The following is a 24,511-nucleotide window of genomic DNA, read 5'->3' on the forward strand; positions in this document are numbered from 1 at the left end:
GCTATGAAAGCTGCTTCTGGTCTGGCCCATCTATTGGGAGAAATTCAGTTACACGTGGAAATGTATGGCATGGTGCTGATTGTGGCCAAAATACCAATGCTTTACTGTTAAACATGGGTGATTTTCTTCTTTTTTTTCTTTTTTCTTTTCTTTGAAGATTTGGGGTGCTGTGATTTTGGAGACATAATTACCCCCACAAGCCATCATAGAACATCTTGGACACTAGGGTGGTAGCAGCACTTGGGCAATAAAAGTCCCTGTATTTTTCCAGCTATCTGTATGCTGAGAGAAATGTGGCTGGGTTAACTCTCCGTGGGACCGTGTTGAACTGACTCCTGAACTAGCAAGAAAACTGTTAATTAAGAAAAGTAAATCAATTGTATTACCTAACTGCTTGTATTTCCAAAGAGCGTGTCGGTGCTTCAGGGGATAAATGTCTTTCCAGGATGCAGCTGTTCTGCAGCAGGGTATGCAATTCTCACAGCGATCACTGAGCAGTAACAAGCACTGCCTTAGACGTGGGCTGTGATGGGCATTGTGGCAGTGTGCAATGGCTGTTCCTGAGGAGCTGGATCAATGGTAAAGAAATACAGAATCAAATGCAGGTGGCATCACATACACAGGGCCCTGGAGAGGTCTGGCTCATGGTACACATCTGGGGAGGAGTTGATCTGATTTACTATCTGAGTAGTCCTGCTATAGAGAATTGCTGGCAAAAATGGATGTTAAACAAGAAAAAAATAAATCAGATGGATTTATGCATGAAACAGGAGCTCCCCAGTATGTGGCAAATACAAATTCCTGTCATCTAGCATTAACTTGCTCCAGTTGTACTGGAACATCCCATCCATGATGTGCTGGAGTTTCTCTGCTTTACATCAGAGTCGACAGCAGGATAAACCCAGGAGATTATTGAGGCACGTGATCTGAACTGTGCCAACAACTGTGTTTTTCTGTACTTAAGCTAGAAAGCACATTGAGGGGAGCCTCTAAAAACTGAAGCTGCCTAATGCCTCCATGAAGTTGCATAACTCTGCTGCTGACTGTGTGTGTGTCTGCGTGGGACACTGGTCACTGCAGGATCCCCTGGGCTCTGACCTGCTCTGCCTGAGAATGGCACGGGCTGAAAATGGAACCAAAGAGTCACTTTGTGGAGCCTCGCTTCACAACCATGTCATGGGACTGTGGTAGGATTTAAGAAACGGAAAAAGAAAAGCTGAAAATCAGATGGAAACATTAATTTAGGCCTTGATTTATCTCGGTACTTAAATACATGCCTCATGTCCATTGAGTTAAAGCTCTGTATGTAGCAGCAGGACTGCCTGCAAACCAAGGACCCGTGAGCTGATGTTTGTGCAGACTTAACCTTGTGTTGGTGGAAGTTTCCCCTAACTGCATTCACAGCATCTAAAAGGTTGAATTATGAAAGATCATCTGGAATATCTCATGTATTTTTGAGGGACATCTCCCATTTGCTTTAGGAAATCACTCCCACTGCCTTTAATAATCATCCCTCTCATTTTTTTGCCATTTATACCTTTGAATACTTCTAAGCTGTTGTTTTATTTTCAATAACATTTTTTTCTCAAAGACCCATCAGCATTCAACAACAACAACAACAAAACACCATCTCACGTCTTCAGTAAGATTTTTTTATTATTTTTTTAAATAAGTATATGAAAAAAGTTTGAAAAGTTCTCCTGTCTAGTATGAAATGTTTACAGTTCTCAGACTGCAACTGCATTCCAAGCAAATTCTCTTGCAAACACGATGTATCTCACAACAGCAGTGCAATTTGTTGTGTAGAGACAGGTCATCTGACTACAGGCAAACTTGTAATGCTTTTCACATACAGTGCTTTTATTTTAGCTTGTTAGTGGCTTCAGATACAGAACTCTGATTCAGATATAGAACTCTGTGTGCCTGGGTGATGAGCATTGTATAAATAGCACAGGTGCGTAGCCCTGAAAAAATCCTTCCTAATGCTTGGCTCAAGGTGTTGCAAAGAACGTTGGAAACTCAAAGGCAAATAAAATAGCAAGTGCTTTTGTGCCAACAGAAGCTGTTTAGTTTGCTCTGCATTCAATATTAGGTATTCAGCAAGATATTAACTGGCAGAGACAAAGCTGAATCTTATCATTAGTCCTGTCGAATAATGAATATTTATTACTGAATAAACTTTTGACTTTTGACATTCTCAACCCTCCACCTCCGTAGTGATGTGCTGGAGCCAGCTGCATTGGCTTGTGCTGCTTTGCTGCACCTATGCTGGCAGAGAAAAATAGCGGCGTAACGTATTTTGTTGCTTTGCTTTGTGTGTTATGTTGACATACATCAGTATCCTATTCTTGGGAGCGTTGCAGAGCGAGGCTTAGTTCCCTGTGTAAATGTATTTGATGGGTGATGCTGGCTCCTCCAGGATCAAGCTGTCTGTCTCATTGAAGGTGTCACTTTCACCGGAGTGATTGGCATTTTTAACTCTGTTCAGCCGAGACTGCAGTCGTTCGTGTTCCTTCCTCAGCTCCGAGTAGGAATGGGAGAAAGTGTGGAATATCGATGTTGCAGGAAAGGACATGATGAGAATGCCACTGAGGATGCTGCTCAGAGCCACCATCTGGCCTGGGACGCTCCGTGGCACCATGTCTCCGTACCCCACAGTGGTCATGGAGATGATAGCCCACCAGTAGGAGGCAGGTATGCTGGTGAATTCAAGCACCTTGCCGGATTCATTCTCAGCAAGATAGACCAAAGGAGAAAACAGAGTGACAGCCACGCATAAGAAGAGTAAAAGCAGGCCGAATTCTCGCGTGCACCTTCGAACAGTGAGGCCCAAGGTCTGCAAGCCCAAGGAGTGCCGGGCAAGGCGCATGACATACAAGATCCTCAAGGCACGTAAAACACGTAGCACCAACCCAACCTTCTCCAAATAAGTGTTGCTGCTTGGCCTGTCATCCGTTTCACTCGAGTCATCTTCTGCCAAGATGAGGGAAACATAATAGGGTGAAATAGCCAAGAAATCAATGATGTTTAGAGGCCCTTTGAAGAACTGACACTTGCTCCTCGCTTGAATGAATCGGAGGCAGAACTCCAGAGAAAACCAAGCCACGCAGATGGTCTCTATGACGAAGATGTAATAGCACTTCTGGGAACACTCACCCTGACACACACACAAAAAAAAGGAGAATTAAATAAAAGAACAGTCTGCAAACCAGCATACAAAAACATCAGAGGAGCAGAAATGCTCCACAGCTCAAGTCACCAGTATCAGAAATAACCAAATCCCAGCTAGCAGGTAGCTGTCTTTCAATGGCACATAGGGGGTATTAAGCACACGAAATGTCTAGATGAACAGATGTACTGCCTGCTTGTTTTATTTGCTTCTTCCAAATGAATGAAGCTCTTCTGAGAGTCTGAGAAAGGCTCAGCTCTCCCTAAAGTCTGCATGCACAGCCTTAAGTTCCAAATCAGTCCCGCTTGCAGCTCTCAAAACACGTATTTTTGAACTTGACTGATTTATAAGTCTGCACCAAAATTAGTGTGTCTTCAAAAGAAAGATTAATGTCTGAATGGCTGCACACTTCTGGTGCTGTTTAACGCGTGGTGCTTTTGCAAATGTTACGTACTGTGGTGCAATTAAAAGTGGCTCAGAGTTATTCATTAAGTCACTTGGATCCTTGGCTCAGTTACACCGTATACAAATCATGTTTCTTTCTATATGAACAAATATTTTATAGCTCCAATCCGAAAGAAAATAAATACCCCTCCAGTAGGCAGAACTTGCCTTGAGGAATCCTCTCCCTGTGTTGATCCCCCATGCTGTAAGCAGAACTTTCCCTGTGTTTGTTATCAGAGGAATTGCTTTAGTTTGCTTCCTCAGAATCCCTTTTTTTTATTATTATTTTTATTATTTTTTAAATTTTCCTGAGCTTAAAAAGTGGAATTGCATTTGGTCCGTTGCCGTGAAATGAGGAGGAAAATGTAAATTAATTCGTGATTATTTTGGTAAACAAGAGAATACAGGAGCAGTTCCTGATACAGTATTATCCATTCTCAGCCACATTTCACAAGCAGTATTGATTAAAAGCTCTGCGGGAAACACATACCCCTATTACTAATTAAACTTGTCCCAGTGTTCAGTTACACTCTGCATTACAATGTGATGTTTTTTGAGTGCGTCCCTTTGCATTGAATTACAGCTCTTCTTGGGAGGGAGCAGCTCACTTTGTTCAGGAATTGTTTATATCCCGTGGCTCTGCCATTCTCAGGTGTTAGGATCAATGCCTGAGACTCCTCAAAGAAAACTGTAATGCATCCTGTCTGTTATTATCATTGTTATTTTACCTGGCGTAGCCTTCAGAACAGCGTAGCTCTGTAGCACTCTGTGGGGATCTCTATCTTTCTGCACCTTAGAATGTCAAAATCATAATTTTTTCACTTAAAATTAATCTCAGAGACTCAGTCCTGCTACAGTTATGTGTGGGTGTTGAGGTTACAGCCCTATTTGAAGCCACTGCCCTGACAGAGCCTGGAGTGCTGCAGTGTTCACAGAGCTGCTGACTTGGCTTGATACGATTGCCTGTGATCAGCAGTTGTTATGAGGTTCTCACTTTGTCTCAGCTCTGAGTTGTTCATACAGTACAGCCTGGACTCTGCACACACCCACCTCTGGTCACACTACTGAATTATTCATCGTTACCATCAAGATTTATTTTACCTTTTGTTAACTGAGCTGAATTTCCACTAGATCTGCTACTTACCCTCCTTTACACATCTACAGTGATGCTGCTTGCAGATCATTGTGTAGTTTACCCTATTCCTTCCTATGAAAATGCAAGAAAAAAATTTGTTTGCTGGGAATTTTACCTGTTAAGGTCTAGGACTAAATCTAGACCTGAACTAAATGTGCAGTGTCACAGTGCGGCATGGTAAGAGCTGGTTAGGAGCTTTATTTTCTCCATCCTCGCTTATTTATGTATAGAGAAAGCAATTTGTGCAATCAGCTTCCCAAAGGCATGTTTGTGTTTCATCAGAACATCCTTCAAAGCCAACTTTTCAGGAACGTTCCTGTGCGTTTTATTTCCCTTTTGTGCACAGTTGTGGATGTAAAGGATGGTGAGTTCTCCCCTGTTAGCACACTTTGTCTTTTTTATATACTTTGCAGAAGACACTTGAGAAATATATTTGTACAAGTATATGATTCAAATCAGTCTATCGGTCTCTTTTTCTGCTGAGGAAAGTTCCAGTATCACAGTGTCTGACACTGACTAATGCAGTGAATTCCTGGCTTCGTGGTTTTTTGGTTGCTTTGTTTTTTTGTTGTTTGGAAGATGGAAAAAGAAAGATGTTTTCTTCAGACATGCCGACATGGTGCAAAGGCATTTCAGAAGGAACTGGTTTATCCGTGCAGCACAGTAGTTCTATGTGGAGGTAACTAACTCAAACACTAGAAATAACACAGCTGGGCACCAGCCACCAGCACAATTTCACTCCATTACATAGTGTAACAATACCATTAGTTAGTCAAACTGTATACAGCACCTGACACTAAAGTTTCACACCTCAGCCTCTCTATTGCCAGAGACTGGAAGGAGAGTGGAAGACTCAGGGTCTGCAGGATTTGATGACAACAAACCCACTGATGTGACAATGGGAGATAAATTTTATGCATTGTACTTGTATGAGAATGTTTTACATATTAGGAATACCTGTATTTAATTTGTAATATGTGTGAGACAGTTTATATGGAACATCCCTCTCTAACACCAGGCATTTTGAAGATTCTTGATTCTTCTGAATATCCCATTCAGAAGTAGCAAATATTGGGGCAGTAAGAGGGGAAGATATACTGAATACCAAGACCAGTTTCTGTTACTCCAATATTTTGGATAATTTCAGACCTCAAAGTGCTCTGTGTTCCATTTTGTTGTCCAAAGAGCTGATGGAATAACACAGTGACTTCAGCTACCATATTCTTTCCAAAATACAGGTACCTGTGTGTCAGTGGTATTTCTCACATTTGCTGTTGTTACCAGCTTCCCTTTGGAAGTTAACTCCTTCCAGTGAACTGTCAACTTGCAGGCTAAATATTCTGATCCGTGAGAGGTGTTTTATTATTTTCGTATCAAATTTACCACTGATTTCTTTTTTCTTGTGTATCACAGTGTAGTAGAACTTATAAAAGCTCCAGACCAATGCAGCACTGATCATGAGCGTGGGGGAAAGATGAGCTTTTATTTATAACAGGACACAAAATAGCTTTGGGGTGGGATTTTTCAGCTAAACCTGAGATGCTTTGCACTATTTTAGCATCAGCCAGCACTGACCATCATGGAGTCTGATGGGAGATCAGTTAGAACAGAGCAAGTAGTCAGTGAGTATCCAGTGCTACATACATCCTGCAGATTTACTTTGGAGCAATGCAAGAATTTATCAGGATTTATGGAACTTGTCTCCAGCTGAAACTCTACAACATATGGCATGAGCGTAATAAAAAGAGTGCCTGGTATTGATTATACGTATGAAAAGAACATTAAGTTCAGCAATGAAGGACACAATGATTTGTATGTAACAAGCTATATACCGAGCCCGATGGCTGAAATATTGAATGATTTCTTAGATTTATAAACCAGCTCAAATAGGTAAAGTGGCCATTTCAAAGTTCCGTAGCACCCGTGATAATAAGCAATTCATAGTTCCTTTTCATTATTGCTTTCTGCTGTATAAGGTAATGGTTCATTTTCTGGGCTCTATTATGTACTGGGATGTTTATAATACTACAGTGGAAACACTCATTTTAGGATGCTTTTATTAAAGCCTCTTTAGATATGGGGGAAAAGAAGGCTGATAAGAAAAAGTAGGAATAGTTGAGCAGAGTCCCATTAGCCCAGTGCCCATCCTGACAGCCTGAGAAACAAAAGCTTAAGCAAAATGGATCTTTGTAGGAACAGTGAGAAGAAAGTAGGATTACTAATAGCAGAAAACGCTGGAGTTCCAGAAAGCTTTACTGCAGCTTTCATGCAGCACCTTCTTTTGATAGGATCAGAGGTTCAAGAATTCAGCACCCTCTGATGCCAGGGCGATGCACGGCATCTAAATCTCAGTTGCACAGGTGAGTTTACAGGACTGAAATTTATTCCCCAGCTGTGAACTCAAGTTAAATGAGCTTGAGATATGTGCCACTCACTAGATAAGATAAATAATATGAATTTCCAGCCAAGTGCCCTATTAGTTGACCAGGAAACATTAGTTACAGCATAATGACATCTAGGATAGTAAATAAAACCAGATCTCAAAATTATGCAGCACTATCATATTTTACAACAGATGTAAATCTCATCTTGTGAAAATAATGTCTGTACATGCACCAGTAATGGTAGCAATGCCCAGGCAGAGTGAAGCAGAACCTCCCTTGTGGAATAAATACCTCGTCCATCCACCTTGGTTTTCAGATGCATTGTACTTGGTTGCGCTTTATAGACAAGAAAATAAAAAGTTATTATTATAAACTCATTTATATATAACTAGATGAGAGCACCAGGGAGCTGTTCTCATGCCCTCAGGACCTGCTCTGCACTGGCCATTTCTGACCCACTTGGTTGCAATCTGAAGCATTTTATAATTAAAATATGCTGGAGAAAATCTGTTCTGAATCATGACCTGATCGGCCAATTAATTTCCTTCCTCTGAAGATTTACCTCAGTACCTTCTGAAGTGGATGTCTGCCCTTTAACCCACTGTAAGGTACTTCTAAATAAATGCTGAAGCAAACACAAAACAGTGGAAATGTGTATTTTGGACACTGTACACTGTGGTACCATCTCATAAAATAGTCTGAGGTTTCTGAACATCTGAACCCAAGTCTGGCATGTTGGCCACTTCAAGCTGTGCTGCACACTGCCAGGAAGGGTTTCCAGCTTTGACTGTGGTCTCCTAACCAGTATTGGTTGGAACAGATCCATTCTTTGTAATCCTCTGTAGAGCACCATGGAAATGAATGGCACGATGTTGATGGTGAGGTAATGGCTGATGGCTAACCAGGTTCAGGTTTCTGAATAGTGATGTTATTACCCAGCTGTTCTGTACTGTGGCCATAAATACCAACTTTCTGCCCTTCCTGTGGATGACTCTCAGTGGAAGTCCATTGGCAGCATCCTGAGCCTGTTTTCCATAGTGTGTAATTTGGGATTTCACACAGTATATAAAAGAGTGGTGCCTGAGATTTAGAAGAGGCAAATCTGCAGCATTGCTTATGATCTTTCTGTGCTTGCCTGTTAATGAAGTTAATGATGATGTTAGTGATTTTATGTGTTTCTTGTCTCACATCATCCATTTCCTAGTTAACTGGCTGAAGTTGCACCAGCACTTGTAAAGCACATTGCCAATAAGAACTGCTAGATCAGTCTATGGATTATTTCAGAATCACATCATCCCTGCAGGGAGTAATACCTTCAAAACTTCATATAGGAAATCACTATCTACATCAGCAGTGTGTAGAAGTGTGGGTTATACAGCATACTTCTGAGAAAGGCAAGTAACTTTACTTATGAAGCTAGGCTGATAAAAGTCCTTGAGCTGAGTTAGGAGTCACGACTGAATCACTGCATGCAAATGTTGTTCTTTGTGGGGTTCTCTTATGGAAAGCAGCTGGCTTATCATCGTAAAACAAATGAGCAATGGACAGAAAGGCTCTGAACCTCTTCCCAGTTAGATCCATCCTAATGCAGCACTGATTGCGTCTGAGTGAAGGCAGTTTTGCTGTTCAGTCATCCAGAAAACATTAAACAGTAACTCAAAATGGAGCAGGGAAGGAGCTCAGTAAAGCAATATATTTGACTCTTCTAATTCAGACTCCTAGTGGAGCCTGAAAAGTGTCCTTAAATACTGGTAGGCAGGACCTGGTCCTGCTTAATACTATGTATTTGAAGGACAAGCTGCCAGAACATCACCTTTCACACCAAGAATGCTGGCAGCTTTACTGATGCAAGGTCACAGTCCACATCTACTAAACTTAGCCTGGTGTGTCCAAATGTTATTTACTGCATTCAGATACAGCCAGTTAGCACTCAGATCCTTCTGTCTGATCCACATGCTGTATTGTGTACAGTGGCCAACGTCCACTAAAATGGCAGCAGATGGAACAGGCTACTAGGCTGCCTTCTGTGTGCAGCTGACAGCTACCTGTGCTTAGCAGAGAGGCTCCGTCCCAGCCATACAGCTCCTGGGGCTGCCCACACAGCACATGAAGAGCAAAACACAGCCCTGAACGTGGAGGATTTAGAAGAAAAAACTCACAGGAATTTTCCTCTCTAAACTCGAGGTTGACTTAATTCCCAAGCACGATGCTGTCTTCCAACCTTCTGCACTTCTCAAGGTTACAGATGGGCACTGCATCCTCATCTGTGTCCCTAGAGAATGCCCTCTATGTGAAAAAATGCAAGCTAATGTGGTAGTGAAAAAGCAAGCTTCAGTTCTTGCTATTGCCTGCCCCTGGACTCAAGAGTGAGTCTACAAGTCTGGAGAGTGGTTAAGGTGGAGCAGAACACACCTTTGTGTAGATCTTTGTGTAGGTGAGACACTGAGTTGTCTCCCAGGTGTTCTTATCCCACTCTGCAGCATTTTTCCCATTTCTTTTGGCACTAAAATGATCATTCAGTTAGTCAGTCTTGTACCAGTCTGTGTTCCCTGCGTACCTGGAGCCGTGGGATCCAGCTGCAGTGCTGCAGGTACTGCTGAATCACCGTGACCGCATTGCTGCTATGATTTGAATAATTAAACTCTGTGCTGCTGAATCAAATGATGGTCAGGGAGAACTTGAAAACCCCGTGTGATGGATCACTCCAGTACTGGGATTTATAGTTAGAGACAGATGTAATAAAATCAAAAGGTTTACTGCCTGCTGAGAGAGAGACTGTAACCTGATTTACAGGATGATAAGCTGGTTAAAGGAGTGCTGTGTATTCTGATCACAGAACAATTTTCCACTTACTTTGCTTTATGAGTAAGAAACTTGGACTTATGAAAACAATTACTAAGCCTAGTACATTTGAGGAGACTAAACTATTAGTGGGATTATATGACTGTGGACATTACAGAGAATGCAGGGAAGGGGAACTCATCCCTGTACCCAGCACAGGTTATCACATCAGGGGAGTAAATGTAACTAAAATAAAGGATTTCAATTAACTTTTATGCTTGTGTTCTTTATTCTGCAAATATTGTAAGAGTCAAACTGAAGCATTTCAATCTGATTGGTGAGCCCAGACCACTTTATTAGGAGAGAGATGTGGAGGCGTTATCTTTTATTTTTTTCTTTCCTATTAGGAAATGTAACAGACTTCATTTTGTAACGGTGAGGAACAGTACAGTCAGAATGACGAGGTATCTGCATGGGACTTAGGGGAAAGACTCAATTTCCAGTTTTACTTCTGGTGAAAGCTTTAGCCTTATTTCTTTTCCTTCTCTGCTTCTTTCCTTACTGCATTGGAAGTTCTTTGCAGCAGAGGCTGCCTGTACCTGCGTATAGGCACTGAACCTGTTTTAAGGACAAATACTGGTGCTGACAGGAGGAGCTGACACTGCGGGAATAGGCACAACATATGCAGGTCACAGCTCTGGTGCTGTGAAATTAATGATTAGATCTGCTCAAACATCTCCAGAACTAAAAGACCAGATTCTGATTTTGACTGTTGCAGTAACAGAAACTTCTATAGAACGTACAGATTTACACTTGGGCTGTCCCACATTGCATTTGAGTGATGGCCCACTGCAGAGCAGCTGGAACAGCTGGGTGTCCCCCCAGGATAGCGTGCAAGCTGGGAGTCCCTTGGCTGTTGGGATACAGCCAAAGCTGGATGAACATAAGGCAAACTAATGGTGTCAGACTGTGCCTTCGAAACATTGGACCTTGAACTGGCAGAGCTGGCTTTTAAAAACCATTTACTTACTGAAATAGAGTGTAAAGAGTTTCTAAAGCAAATCATTCTGTGTGGCAGTGAGGGTGTCTTGATACAGGTGATCAGTAGCATCCACCCCACGGATGCCCATTGGTTGCATAGAGCAGGGCTTCAGCAAGGTAAGCATCACTAATGGGGTACATATTAAGTTCAATGCTCTATTTTGTCCCTGCATATGTTTCTGCAGGCTGTGAGCAGAAGGGATGAGTTTGTACAACCCTACATGACATTGTCCATAAGTACTGTTATCTTCTCCAGTCAATCCCAAGTCATTCAAGTTTTCCTTTAATAAATACTCTAAAGAGATCTAATTTTACCTGCAGGTTATGGGCAGGGTTGGAGCATTGTAATGTCATCACAATGGATTTAATAGCGTGAATATTGAGGATCTGTCTGGTACCTGTCTATGTTCACACAGTGGACATATCTTCACATTGACAAAAGTTCACATGGTTTAACCAGTTAACCAAAGTTTGTGTTCACAGCTCTTTTAGCTGTGGTGCTGGTAACCCTCATGAAGCAGATATCTTGTCTGATTTCCTTTGTCTTCCCAAGGAAATCCTTGCCTTTTCTCCTATAAAGCAATGAAACTGCTTTCACACAAGATGTGTTTCTCAACAGTTTCCCCTGGGGTCCAAGCCAGGTAGGCTATTTTCACAGTGACACAGCATCAGTGATGTCAAACACTGAAAAAATACATCAGTGCCTCCAGAATAATGGCATAGGATGAAAAACAAACCATAAAATATGGTTCCATTTATTATATATCTGCTCTTCCTTGTTTGCCTGTTTTTCCCTTCTTTTATTCTTTCCCATTTTCTGGATTCTCAGTGTAATCAAAGACTAAACGCGTGCTCGTTTAAAATGAATTACAGTTCTACATAATCAAATGATCGCAGGAACTGGAACTTTAGAAAATGAATATACTTAGCTCCAAGATAAGATCATTAGGTCTGACAATGCTGGTTGCATCGCATGTCGGTTATGTTTCATTAGGTTATCTGTGCAGTACAGAAAGCACTTACAAGCTTCTCAAGATCAGTTATGAGCAAGCACAAAAATTAGTAGTAATGAAGTCTGACCCCTCACTTATCACTGGAGGACAGAGGATAGATGTTTCCTTCTCTCTTAGCTGCAGCCATAGTACATCACATAAGTGTGACTCGTTGGCAGCTTCTACACCAGGAGAAAGCTCTGGTTGTACCAGTGCTGAGGTACAGCTAATGGGAATGGCTGGGGGTTCTTTCTTTTCCTTCACTGACCCTAATTTGTTTGTCTCTCCTGAGGAAACGACCTTGCTGCACCTTTTCTGCTGAGTCATTTCTCCAGAGAATGCCAATTTTGGGGACTCGCTGAAAGAAATCTCCTCCAAAAGAAAATCCCAAGGGTGCTTTAAAGCATAGTCCTATCCAAGGCCTTCTGAGCTGGTTTTGTCCCGTACTTCACAGGTCTAATGATGTGGATTTTTTCCCTCTGTGCCGAGCAGTGCCTAATTCATTTGCACCTCTTGGATCCTGGCTGTACCTCCTGCATGGGACTGACTTCTGGGGAGACTTTTGCCTTGACTCTAATGAGCTCATCTTAATTCTGTCGTTGGAGGAGAATTTCTGTAGATGTATCACATTAGCTCTTTTATCCTAAATACACTGTCTGTGATTCAGCTTGGCATTTCTCATGCTGCCAGCAATACCTGTTTGGATCAACAACAGTGAGAGCTCCTCACCCCCAACTATGATTTCTTGTCTACCCCTACATACACACGTGCCTTAATTACTGCATTTTGCTGATGGCGTATCTGTTTCCTTACTGAAGACACTTTGCTTTCCCTTAAGAATGGACACAAAACCATAGATAAAGCTGTATGGCTGTTGGGGGATGTGGTTGTTTTACATAGCCTTAAGTTGTACTAACCAGTCTAACCTTAGCACTGTGTATGGCACATCCATCTGTTTCATGGTCAGACTCAGACCTGAGGTCACTAGAGCCCCAAAGATTTACCCCTTCGACTTTTCCCAAACTTTTCTCCTCCTTTGCTTGGGGCTGTTCCCCTTGGCAGGGATTCACATCACATGACACACAATACAGAACTATTTGCTCATCTCTCTGTTTTTCCTTCCTATTTCTAACACCGTTTGAAATATTCCAACAGATGTGCACGGTGTCAGTTCCAGTGCCTCGTTCTTTATTTGACTTTGGGCTCTGCTCTGTAAGCCAGCCCCCGCCCTGCGCTACCCACGCGGATGGCTCCATCCCTCCCTCCGGTTGCCAGGGTGATGGGCTTCCCCGGTGCAGATGCTCCTGCTCTGGCTCTTTGCCATCCCTCTCCCAGAGTCCAGAGTTCTCACTTTCCCTTGGATGTTGAGGACTCCTGTTTGCTCTCCTGCCCGCTGAGGCAGCTTTTCTTCCTTATGATCGAGCCCTGGCTTTGCACCTGCTAAAAGAACGAGTGATTTCACGTGCCTGCAGGGTGGGATCAGCCTCTGAGTGAAATGGAAGTCACCTGGTCTTATTTTTTTTCCTTTTCTTTTTTCTGTTTGAATCTGATCCTTCTTGTGCTGCAGCCCAGCCAGTTCTCACCCTCTTGGTGCGGCTGTGATGATTTGAAAAAGGAGCCCCGAGTGGCACAAACGCACCAGAGGTAAAGCCTTTCTTGTTTGTATTTATGTTCCGTTTCCAGTGTTAGTGACATTGGAATACGGATCCTTACAATACCTCTGAGCACCTTTATGCATAGAGCTTTAGCCTGATTTCAGCTCAGAAATGAATAAACCTCCGTATGGGGGCATCTTTAGATTCAGGGGTGGAATTACAGGTTGTTTAGAAACTTAATTGGAGGAGTTTGACTGTTTCTGTCACTAGGTAAAAGGATATCATGGAATTTTTAAGTTCAGCCCACAGAACCAAAATCTGAGGTGCTGTGTGCCTGTCCCAGGTTGCTGGTACACAAATCCTCATGCTGGAGTCACTTTCAGAGGTCAGTCAGTAACCAGGTTTGAGTAACAAATCTTAGTGCAGAGCTGCAGTTTCCCTGGGAGTGACTCAGTCACAACTGAGAAGTGGTGTTTTTAATCAGTTAAGCTGTGAGTGGTTTGCTTTCCTGTAGCTAAAATGCTCTTTTGAAATCCCAGTAGGAAAATATTAGGTGTTGCAGGCTACAAATGTGGAGATAGATAGAAAAGATTCAGTAGTTCATATTCTGCTTTTCCACAAGGTGTGAGCAATACACCTCACATCCTCCCCTGTGCTTCCTCTGGCATCATTTTAAATGGTTCAAATAACAGGGCTTTCCATACTGTCCTTCTGGGATTCCACAAAGAGGTGCATCATTCTGGTGCTTTAAGAGTAAACTGTGGGATGTTTCCAACTATTTGGACAAATCTGTTCCTTGGACTGAGTTCACCCATCGTGCTTTCCCCTGCACTTTAAGCATTTAAGCTTCTTTCAGTCCAGTCTGCTTGTCTTTAAAGTAATGATATGGGTGCAGATCTCTGGGCAGTAGTGTTATCTGTGCTTTATAGAGGATCTATGGAAAGCAGCTATATACCAGACACACTGACAAACCTGAAAATCTTTCCCTTTCTAAAATACAGGTAATTCTTTGTTCTGAGATCTGAAATAACATGTGCTTCCTTTTCATAGCAAGTATTCACCACAGCTTTTTCTGCAGCGGTTGGAAAATGACAATAAAACCCATCAGGCAGCTTCCATTAACAAAGTTGGTACGGAGCACTTCCTAGAGCTTGTGATGCTTTTACACCTAACCCTGAGAAGGATGTGCTATCTTTAAAGTGTTTCCTTAGAAGAAGCACTGGAGCAGGGTATCAGTTTTCTCTGCCAAAAGTAATAGCTGTGGAAAGCTGTGAGAGCACCAGACTTACTGCTGAAAGTTAATAGTCTTCTTATGCAAATACAAGTTAATATTCAGTCCTCAGTTTCATTCAGACATCACATATCATAACATCTTCTCGCCGTGACTGTGCTGCCTTGAATTACTGCTTGAGCAATAAAATAGGTACCTATTTTTGCATGGTGCATACCCTAATGTGCTATAAATGTGAGAATGTCTTTATTCATCAATGCAGAATACTTTAGGGAGTGTCTTATCTCACCGGGCAGGGAGTTTATTTTCTCACTGCTTTCAGAAGGACAGTTTGCTAATGAAGTGAAGGATTAATTAAACGGATTAGTCAAAGCTATTTGATAAATTTGGGTGTTACTGCATCTGAAAGAACTTTAGACTTCTACTTCCCTCCATTTTATAATTGGAATAACAGATCTTTACAGTGCTGAAATACAGCAGTATTAAAGAAAAGATCCTTCGTGTATGATACGGGCTTGGGCAATTTGCCCTGAATTACTGCAGCTGACCTACTTGAAAAGGGTTTATATATGTGGTTGGAAGTTCAGCTGGTATTTGATATTAGTGCTACATGCTAGAGAAGATATTTCTTGTGCTGTTACTGAGTGGTTGCTTATAACCAAAGAGTAAAATGTGCTGGAAACTCCTCAGTGTGAGCTGGAAACTCTCAGTGTAACAAGTTTATAACTTATGCTAGGAACTCCTTTTGAGAACAAAACCCAGTGCTGGGTGATAGAGTTCTGTCCAGAAACACTTTCTTTTAGTTTAGCTCACAATTAGTAAATTATTTTGTTAAAATTATTCTTAATTGAACATCCCTTTGAAGCTGACAGAAGCACTTTCAGCTATCACTGCATTTTCTGTTGATGATTCCATCATCGGGGCAGTTTCGAACCTCATCACTATAGATTTTCTGTATCTGTTGTGTCTTTTTAAGGATGCATGTCTAGCAAAACAGACACATTTCCTTATATTCTACAGTCAGATCAGTTAAAGGGAACTTACTTACCCTGTCTTCTTCGGCTCTTAAATCTGGCATTGTGCTCACGCAAAGGCTTATAGCTGTGGTGGCCACAAAGAGGATGGACAGACAAGCAAAGACTTTGCCTGGGAGTCCCGACTGAGGATTTTCTACCATATCTCTGAGCCTGTTCATAAACTGTCCAAATTTGGTCTTCTCATCCAGGACACACGCAGCTTCTTTGCTCCTCCGGAGCTCCTCTTCTTTCCGTACCTCAGCCAGCTCCTGCAGTTTCTGAAATAGTTTTCGAAAGCAGCAGTTCTCCAGGTTGGATTCCTCAATCCCCCAGTATCTCAGTTCCTCCTGGAAAGACAAGGCACACGTGTCTCTTAAAAGCATCAGCTTCCCTGCTGCTAGAAAGCTGACAATCATCCCGAAAGCATTGGGGTTCCTGTCAAAGAAGAACTCATGGGTGTCTTCATCGTAATCATCACACAGCTGAATAATTTCTTCGTAGCTGCTGCAAAACTTAAGTTTGCTCAGTCTGGTCAGGGGAAATTCATCTAAAGTACTCCAAGGTAGCAGGTACTTGATGCCTCCAACATTTATCATAATTTCTGTCTTTAGATCGATTGCAGAGACTTGATCAGGGTGGTAAATCCTCCTGGCTCTTTGGTAATGGACCCCTTTGACAGAAGGAGTTTCAACGGAGACAGGAAAGAAATGGCTCAAGGAATTACAAGACGCGTAGCTAATGTTACTATAGTCTTGGTCGCTGCCTCCAGAGAGAATAGGCATCTCTAAGAGTTCTCACTGGGACATCCGAAATGGCATCAGACCAGGGGTATCTGCCAGCCAAAAGATGGGTGAAGAAGGAGAAAACATAGTAGAGGTTACTGCAAGAGAAAGGGTGCTTCAGGCTACTTTCCTGAACCACAAATTTAATGAGTGTGTGTAAGTAAAAGTCACCTCTGTGCCTCCTCCTGGAATCTGCAGCCTGCGAACGCGATTTGCTTTGCAGCCTCATTGGTTGTCTGGCAACACACAGGCACAGAGGAGAGCTAAAGCCTTGTTCATAATTATCACAAAGGGTCGGATGCCTGCAAACCCCAGTGCAAGCAGATCGGTCTCTGCTCTGAAATATCTCGGTCCTTGCTAGATTGTTCATTTTCCAGAGTTGTCGCATGGCTCTCTAATTTCCGTGAACCCTTGAATACACACTAACTTAACTAAGCTGCTTAATAGTTATTAGAGTGGTCAATTACCTGCCATCAGCTGGATGCAAAGTTCTTAATTGCTTTAACTCGAATGCCCAGATTCTAATTCGCGTTTCCTTCACTGCTCGCCTGTTTGCCTGCCTCTCAGAGCCGTGGTAAGGATTAACTAGTACATGTTTGTTCAATGCTTTAAGAGTAAAATGCTTTGTAAATGACAAGTATTCTTACCAGCTCAGTCTCATGTCACTGCAGATTACTGAGAAAATACAAGGAACGTTTGCCCATCCTGTAGAAAACTTTGTTACAAGGACAGAAAGAAAACTACCAGCTCAAGGATAAAAGCAACTGAAAGACACCCCCCTTCCCTTCTTTCTCTCAGGAACGAAGCCCTGTTTTTGTTCCTATTCTCCAAAGATTCACATGCATTCATTACTCCAAGGCAGCAAAAAAAACCCAAGGAAACTTCCCCCAAGTTACTTACCACTGCGCCTCGGGCTGCAGCCCGCTGCCTGGCTTCCCCGCAGGTGAAGTATGCATGCTGCAAACTGGTCAGCTGAGTTACGATCCAGCAGAAAGACCTGGGGATATTTAATGGTATTGATTACCAAAAAAAAAAAATAATAAATCGCTGTAGCACTCTGGAGATCCCAGTCGCTTTTCTCTATCGCTCCTTCTTTCTCTAGGAGGGGAAAATATTCGTATGTGTTCATATATTATATGTTGTACTAATAGATCCTTTGCACAGGAGTCAGTGTCCTAAGTGGCAGCTCCTCTTCTTGGGCTCGTGGAGCTTTGTGGTGAAATTTGCTGAGCGTGAGCTGCAGGATCCTGCCCCCTCCGTCTCTCCTGTTTCCCTTGGGACTGTCAGTGTGGTCCTGGAAGAGGAGGGGAGAGGGAAGGGGGAAGGGCTTAGCAATAATCTCTCCAGCATCCCTCTGTCTGTTCAGCAGGCAGCAGGCAGCAACTGAGTACGAACACGGAGACAGTCTCCGACTAATCAGGTTTGCTAATAAATAAATTCTGGTGAACCTACTTAACAGGGATTAAAATCGTTTTATTAACTTCTGCCATTGTTGTGGTCATCTTGACAATACCAGTCAAACTCCTTAGGAGCAGTTTCGATATCCTGTATTGCTTTTGAGACTGGGATTTGCTCTTAGACATCCCTAGAGGGAATTCTGTTGTATCCACAGATGCTGGGCCTCAGCACATCTCTATCTGCCAGGAAAGTGCTTTCCTTCTGTAAAAGAAAAGGTCTCTGTGTTGCAGAGGGCAGGTGCTGAGCACTCTTTGCAAATCTTCATTGCTTTCCTAACAACCAGGAACTTTCTCCTCTCTCTCCTGTAAGGATGATAGGAAACAGCACATAACATGTTTCTCACCTTCTCATACGTGGCTGTAGGGGCTGAGCTTGATGCAATGCTTTTGAGCTCTGTACTGCCAGTAGGTCTTGGGCTGCCTCTGTCTGAAGTTGAGATGACATGAGTTTGACCCATATTCTGCTTGCTTTAGCTTCAGTCAGAGGATTCAAGTGGCCTGTGATCAGATCTTAATGACAAATACCCTTGGTGACGTTGCTAAATTCAGTAAGAAATGCCAGAGTTTATACCCAGCGTGGCTGCAGCTCCTGAACTTGAATCCTACTGCTGCAGAATTGTGTACATCTATGGGATTTACATGTCCCTTTGGGCATATGAATGCTCCATGGAAAGGCCTTTAGGAGTTGGTACCCCAGAGCTGTTTACAGCTGGGGGTACAAGGTGCAGCTGGAGCCCTTTGCTCGCCCTGGGCTACTTCCCCTTGTGCTGCTGAGATGAGGCACCTCAGAAGCAGATTCTGCAGCTGTTTATCAGTGATGAGAGAGATGCTACTGCACAGCCTGGGACAGGAAGCCTTTGCTAAGTGGACCTGTTGGCACATCTCTATTGACCCACGTGGTGCCTGAAAGATTAACTTCTTATCAGCCATCACCACTGGGGTTTACACTCAGGTCCTAATTATGCCATCCACTGAGAAAGGCCAGATAGATGCCTGAAGGCAACTCAGTTCTGGGAGCATAGCTTAAAATCGCTTAAATCCTACTACCTTTGTGTGAGATGCAGTTTGTGCTGCCTATCAGATTTTCTTATGGATTACTTTTACGAAGAAAAAGAAAACTTATTCTAATTAACTTTGGATGGATTGTTTCACAAAAGGATGAAACCAATTAGCATTTCCTTCTCACCTTGTGAAGCCCTTGTGTGGTACTGCTAAAGGTTGCATTTCTGAAACCAGCTGACAAAAAGGTGAATAAATCCTGATCAGTGAGTAAATATTATACATAATTCAATTATTTGAGTCTTATTTAGCAGGAAATATATGTTTTTTAAAGTTTACAGCTTTACCTTCAGTACTGGGCACCCTAATATTTGTTCTATGGAGACTCGGAGCCGTGTCCGTAGATACATCAGGGCCTCACTGCAAGCCAAAACCAAACCAGTATCTGTGCAGAAGATCCAATACAGATCCTCCTTAATAGTTCAACAACTGAAACTGTTAATGCTGAGACCACAAAACTGAAGTCTCTCTCCAGGTGGGAAAGACTTATTTCTGCATCAGTTCAAACCTCTGCTGACTTGCTTCTATATATGGTGTTTTTTATCTTTTTTGTAACTACAGCCATAGTTTTCCCGTTAAGTTCCCTTTAAATTTGCCCTATTCAGAATTAACATCAACATTTTTATTCTTTTTTTCCATTCTGCAGTTCCCTTTCGCTTTCTGGAATTGCTCTCTCCTTGCCCCTTAGCCATCTGGTTGTATCAGCTTCTTTTACATGCCCTTCATGCAGTTTCCATGTGCTTTATTTGTTGATGCAAATAACTTTCCTGTCTCCCTGTTGTTTCCCCCCTTTCATTATTTTTACCATTCCATTGCAGTGCCTTAGACCTGCCTCTCATCCCCTTTTTCAATGAGGGCAACATAATGCTGCTGAGAAGCAAGCTGAGCAGAGCTGGCTGTTATCTAGAGAGCTCTAGGGACAATGCAATTGCATGCTGTTGTGTAACCCTCCCAGATAGGCTAAGCATAGCTCTGTGTAAAGCAGGTAAAGCCTCAATCTTGGCTATGTGTTATTTGGCAGAATTCAAATTTAAGTACTCACAGCAGAGATCTACTAGGATGGCTTAAAACTTTGTGACTATGCTGGTTCAGCTATTGCTTTGTCTTTATGAAACACAGAGGAGAATCTGGTAAGTGGCACCAGTTCCAGTATACAGGTTTTTCCCAGGTAGTTGGATAATGAGGTTATTTATGACATTACTATTCAGGTGTTGCAATGGTTAATTTCTAAATTGTAGAAAACAGGAAGGCCAGCAAAAATCACTGTCTGTAATATCTTGCTTACCTGTGATTTTACATTTTCTATTTATGGCTGAGTCCTGTATCAAGCAGGAGATATATACAAAATTATAGATATGTAGAAGCAAGTGTTTTTTTTTTCACCAAGCACATATTAAGACTATGGAACACAGTTGTGGCCAGGATTTGAAAAAGGCCTAAACAAGTTCATGCAGGGAAAGTCCACCGTGTAGATCCAACCTCTGACACTGAAAATTGGTAGCCTAAATATTGCTGGGCAGCAGGAAGGTTGTAGTTGTAGTGGAAATACTGCAGTGGGCATGCAAGCCCTTGTCTGCTTTTTCCAAGGTCTCTGATGTTGTAATGAGGAGCTGCATAGACACTGGTTGGACCCTATGGAGGTGCCTTCATGTTAAGAAACCAGAGGAGGTTGGCCTAGACTCCATGAGGTTGGTTGTGCTGATTAGTTCTAAATTGGTCATGCAATCGTTATTTGACAGTATTTCTCCATTAGAACAGCAAAAAACTGCTGGAGACAAAACTGTGTGTATATGCATCTATATTCCAGACTCTATATATTCAAGAGTAATGATGTCTGCTTATAACAGACAATCTTACCAAGGGGTGGAATGTATGCCTGGAAATTGTATGTACTTCCAATTCTTCCAGTCATTCTGCAGAGAGCAGGTATGTAATTTAATAAAAGGAGTGTTGTTAATCTTCTCTTTGCTTCCCAACTGGGCTTTTTGTAATACTTAAATATAGTACAAAGATAATTACTTTCCTTGGCACCTGTAAACAGATGATGCATTTCAGGCTTTTAAAGTCAAAAAACAAAGGTGTACATCAAAATAATTATTTAAGGAAATATGAATGCACTGAAAAAAATAAGCATATAAAGGAGAAAAAAAGTAAGAGTGAAATAGATTTGCTCAAAAAACCTATACAGTTTTCATTCATTGGCTTAGAAAAAAGCCCAGCACTGACTGTTCAGTTGGTGCAATTTCATCACTAAATGGTTGCATTGTTTTTTCCTTTTGTGCTCAGGTGAGGATTCAATCTCTAACACTCAGCCAATGTACACACCTGGCCATTCTCAGATTCTTTCTGTTTGTGCCATATGAATTCTTCTGCTCAATAAAATATATGTTTTTTCAATTCACTTGCAAAATAGTTGGCGTGAAATTGAAAGGAGCATTTTAAAATTCAGTACTTAGTGGTTAACATGTGTGGATGTAATTGGATTTAGATAGACTCGTTACATGGGAATTCAGCATCTTTTCATATTCTCATATTTTTCACTGGACATAAAGAAGAGCTTAGCCTTCTTTTCTCAGTTCAATTATCGCATCGCCTATTGCAAGGTAAACTGTCAGGATTTATGCCAATATTTCATTCAGTCCAGCAATGTTAGCCTCATGCTCCTGTTTATTCCTTCATAATTTGTCTTTATGGAGCAATAGAAATGGCCTTTCTTGCCAAATGCCTACTTTGTATGGATAATTAAATTGACAGTAAAGGGCTAGGTTCACCTCTTCGTTATTCAAGCCTTAGCGAGTTGCAGTATTATTGATTCCAGTGGAATAATGATAGCATTCGCACAGGAGCGTGTGGTAAATCAGGCTGTGGGTACTCTTGATTTGTTAAGCACTTGTGTAACGTATTGCTTGCTCATCCCAGCCTTCATAAATGCCAGTTGTGATCCAGGCTCCTGATGTACCACAAACTGTCTCACAAGACTGAGTCACACAAACTGGGGACAGTGTTTTCTCCCTTCTCTCCATCACCGTCTTTATAACTTGGTTTTGTTTTTCCAAGTTTGATGAAAGCCAAAAGGGGCCAAAAGGGCCAAAAATGGCAAAATACTACTAAAGCCAACAGATAATTCACAGCATGTATCAGGTATATAAAAGTATGGTGAGGTTAATAATACGGAATGCACAAATTTCTGTGTCCTTTCACTTGTCTCCTTGCACAAAAGCTGCAACTCAAAATTAACTTCAGTTCTATTTCCCTCAGTTTTCTATGCTTATCTCCTCTGGACTCCAGAAGATTGTACCTGTTAATGTACAGTACATAAGGAAACTAATTCCAAAGGGATGATCGTTCCTATGTCAATCCCAATGCATGTTGCATAAAGGCTGATTCACTTAGGTTTAAAGGATTAGAGTGTGATGTGGCATGGGCAGAGAAAACAGAACTAGAATGCCATGGCTTAGAGCTGAATGCTGTTATCTTTCCACATAGCAAGAGACTCAGTGAGCCATCCCCAGGTAATCAGAGAGCTTGAGAGAAAGACAATCTGAAGTCTTTCATAACCTGATCTGGAGAATAATTCCCTCCTGCTGTCAGTTCTGGTGCTCATTTTCACCCTGAGCACCACGCACAAGCAGCTCATTTCAGGAAGAAGCATTTCTACCATCTCTGAGCACCGGTCCATTAGGAGGTGCCAAAATGTTTTATGGGAAACGTGTACAGCCTTCCCTTGAGTTCAGACAAAAGGGCACATCTGTCTGACTACGTGCACATCAAGGAACAGACTGATGCTCTGCATGGCTTTCCTCACGGAGAGCCTGGAAGCTGGGGGAATTACACAAGTCCCTGGTGATAATCAGCATGAGTTTGCTGCTAGTACGAGGTTTCTTCATTTTCCCACTATCTCTGCAGGTAGATTTACATTGTGTGTTTTGATGTATCTGTAAAGTAGAAAGCATTTGGCATCGTAAAACCTTTGGTGAAATTAAAATTGGAAATCATATAACATTTTTATATATTTCTTTTCACCTACTGCTTATCATTTCAAAGTTCCAAAGCATTTATGAATCACACCATTTTCATGACTGGTATTAAAACAGTCATTGCAATGATCAACATGAGGATCTTTGAAATACCACAAATGCCCAAAAGATAGCACAGCCTACAGATTTTGATGTGCCTCCTGCTATAGCCAAAGACCCTCCACGAGACTGATATCTGATTGCCATTTGAGTACCTGGGTAGTTATTTTTTTACCATTTTCATGCATTTCTATAGTCAATAAGAAGGGATGTGATTATGGAAGAGATAACCTTTGTTTCACTGAGAGGTTATCTACACAGGGGTAGGTTGAAAAGAAGTTGTGTTTGTGCCACCATATGAGTTAAGGAAAAAAATAACACCAGTTGAAGGATTAAAAGAGGAAAACAGGCAGAATAAGGTGCTGTAAATTTGCTAGGGAGAAAAACGGAACAAACATAACCAGACATTTCAAATGTCTTGAATGTCATTCCCTGCTTAAGGGAGGGCTCACTTGGCAGTGTATGAATGTCTGTAAGTACCACTGATTTTGGAGATCACAGGTCATGGATCCATCAATCTATGTCCATCAACACGAGCATGACTTAGTGCGTGCAATAAGATGTCTGCCATCGGGCGATGCTGTACTGAAAGAGAAAAGGTAGCACTGTGGTTACAAAACAGAAGTTCTCTCTTTCTTACCTTTGTTAATATCGTCATGTGTCATCCCAGACACATCACTTAATGCCTCTAAGCCTTCATTTCCTAGTCATAAATCACATGCATATAACCCCTGTGGTCCTGTAAGGAGAACTCTGTTATAAGACAAAACAGCAAGCTCCAATTACGGGGAAAGGACAGGAGCTATTAAAAAGTTGATCTTCAACTAACTATGCTAAAGAGGACTGTTTTTAATAGGTAAATAAGTTCTCAGTAACAGTGATCATCTATCTATAGGTGCATAGCTCAAGGATCAGATTCAGCAATGTTTTTTGCTTCCAGACAGAAAACAGAAACATTAACTGCTGTGATGAGCTGCCAGATTAGAACGTGAATCACTAAGCAGGTGAGGTGGGTCTGAATACTGAATATCAACGATTTTCTTCCCTTCTTCTGTTAGGATCTATATCTGAAATCATTTAAAACTTGCATAGGAAAGTCTGAAAATATTTTTCTAGTTGTTATTGGTGATTGATTACTTCATCTACTTTTTTCCTAATATCATACTGTTCAAATTAATTACCATATGAATCCGGTTCTGCATTTATGATGCATTAAATGTCAAAATATATATATAAAATGATTCTAATCATGGTTTCTCCCAAGGCTTGAGACCTTGCATTAAAATACAATATGCACAAAAGGCATTGCTGTGCATATTGTATCACCCAGTTGTTGAAAGTGCCCTTAA

General features: G+C 41.7%; 2 protein-coding genes across 3 annotated transcripts in view; one reads left to right on the plus strand and one right to left on the minus strand.

Moving 5' to 3' along the window:
* The window catches only part of LOC146760585 (uncharacterized), an 86,250-nt gene that overhangs the window by 25,389 nt on the left and 36,350 nt on the right, over positions 1-24,511 (plus strand). The window lies entirely within an intron of this gene.
* Positions 1,639-17,866, minus strand: KCNG4 (potassium voltage-gated channel modifier subfamily G member 4). 2 transcript variants are annotated; one of them, XM_085551878.1, is made up of 3 exons: positions 17,471-17,866; positions 15,821-16,135; positions 1,639-3,157 (listed from the first exon to the last, which is right to left on the minus strand). In XM_085551878.1, exons 2-3 carry the CDS (start codon positions 15,965-15,967, stop codon positions 2,372-2,374), a joined length of 933 nt encoding a protein of 310 aa, XP_085408004.1. In that variant the 5' UTR covers positions 15,968-16,135; positions 17,471-17,866; the 3' UTR covers positions 1,639-2,371. The 2 variants fall into 2 exon arrangements, with proteins under 2 accessions (XP_085408004.1, XP_015729647.3); XM_015874161.3 differs by having other exon boundaries at positions 15,821-16,620; positions 17,471-17,860.

The sequence above is a fragment of the Coturnix japonica genome, chromosome 6, assembly GCF_054131305.1.
Source record: "Coturnix japonica strain WE chromosome 6, WE-NBRP24, whole genome shotgun sequence".
Classification (NCBI taxonomy): Eukaryota; Metazoa; Chordata; class Aves; order Galliformes; family Phasianidae; genus Coturnix; species Coturnix japonica.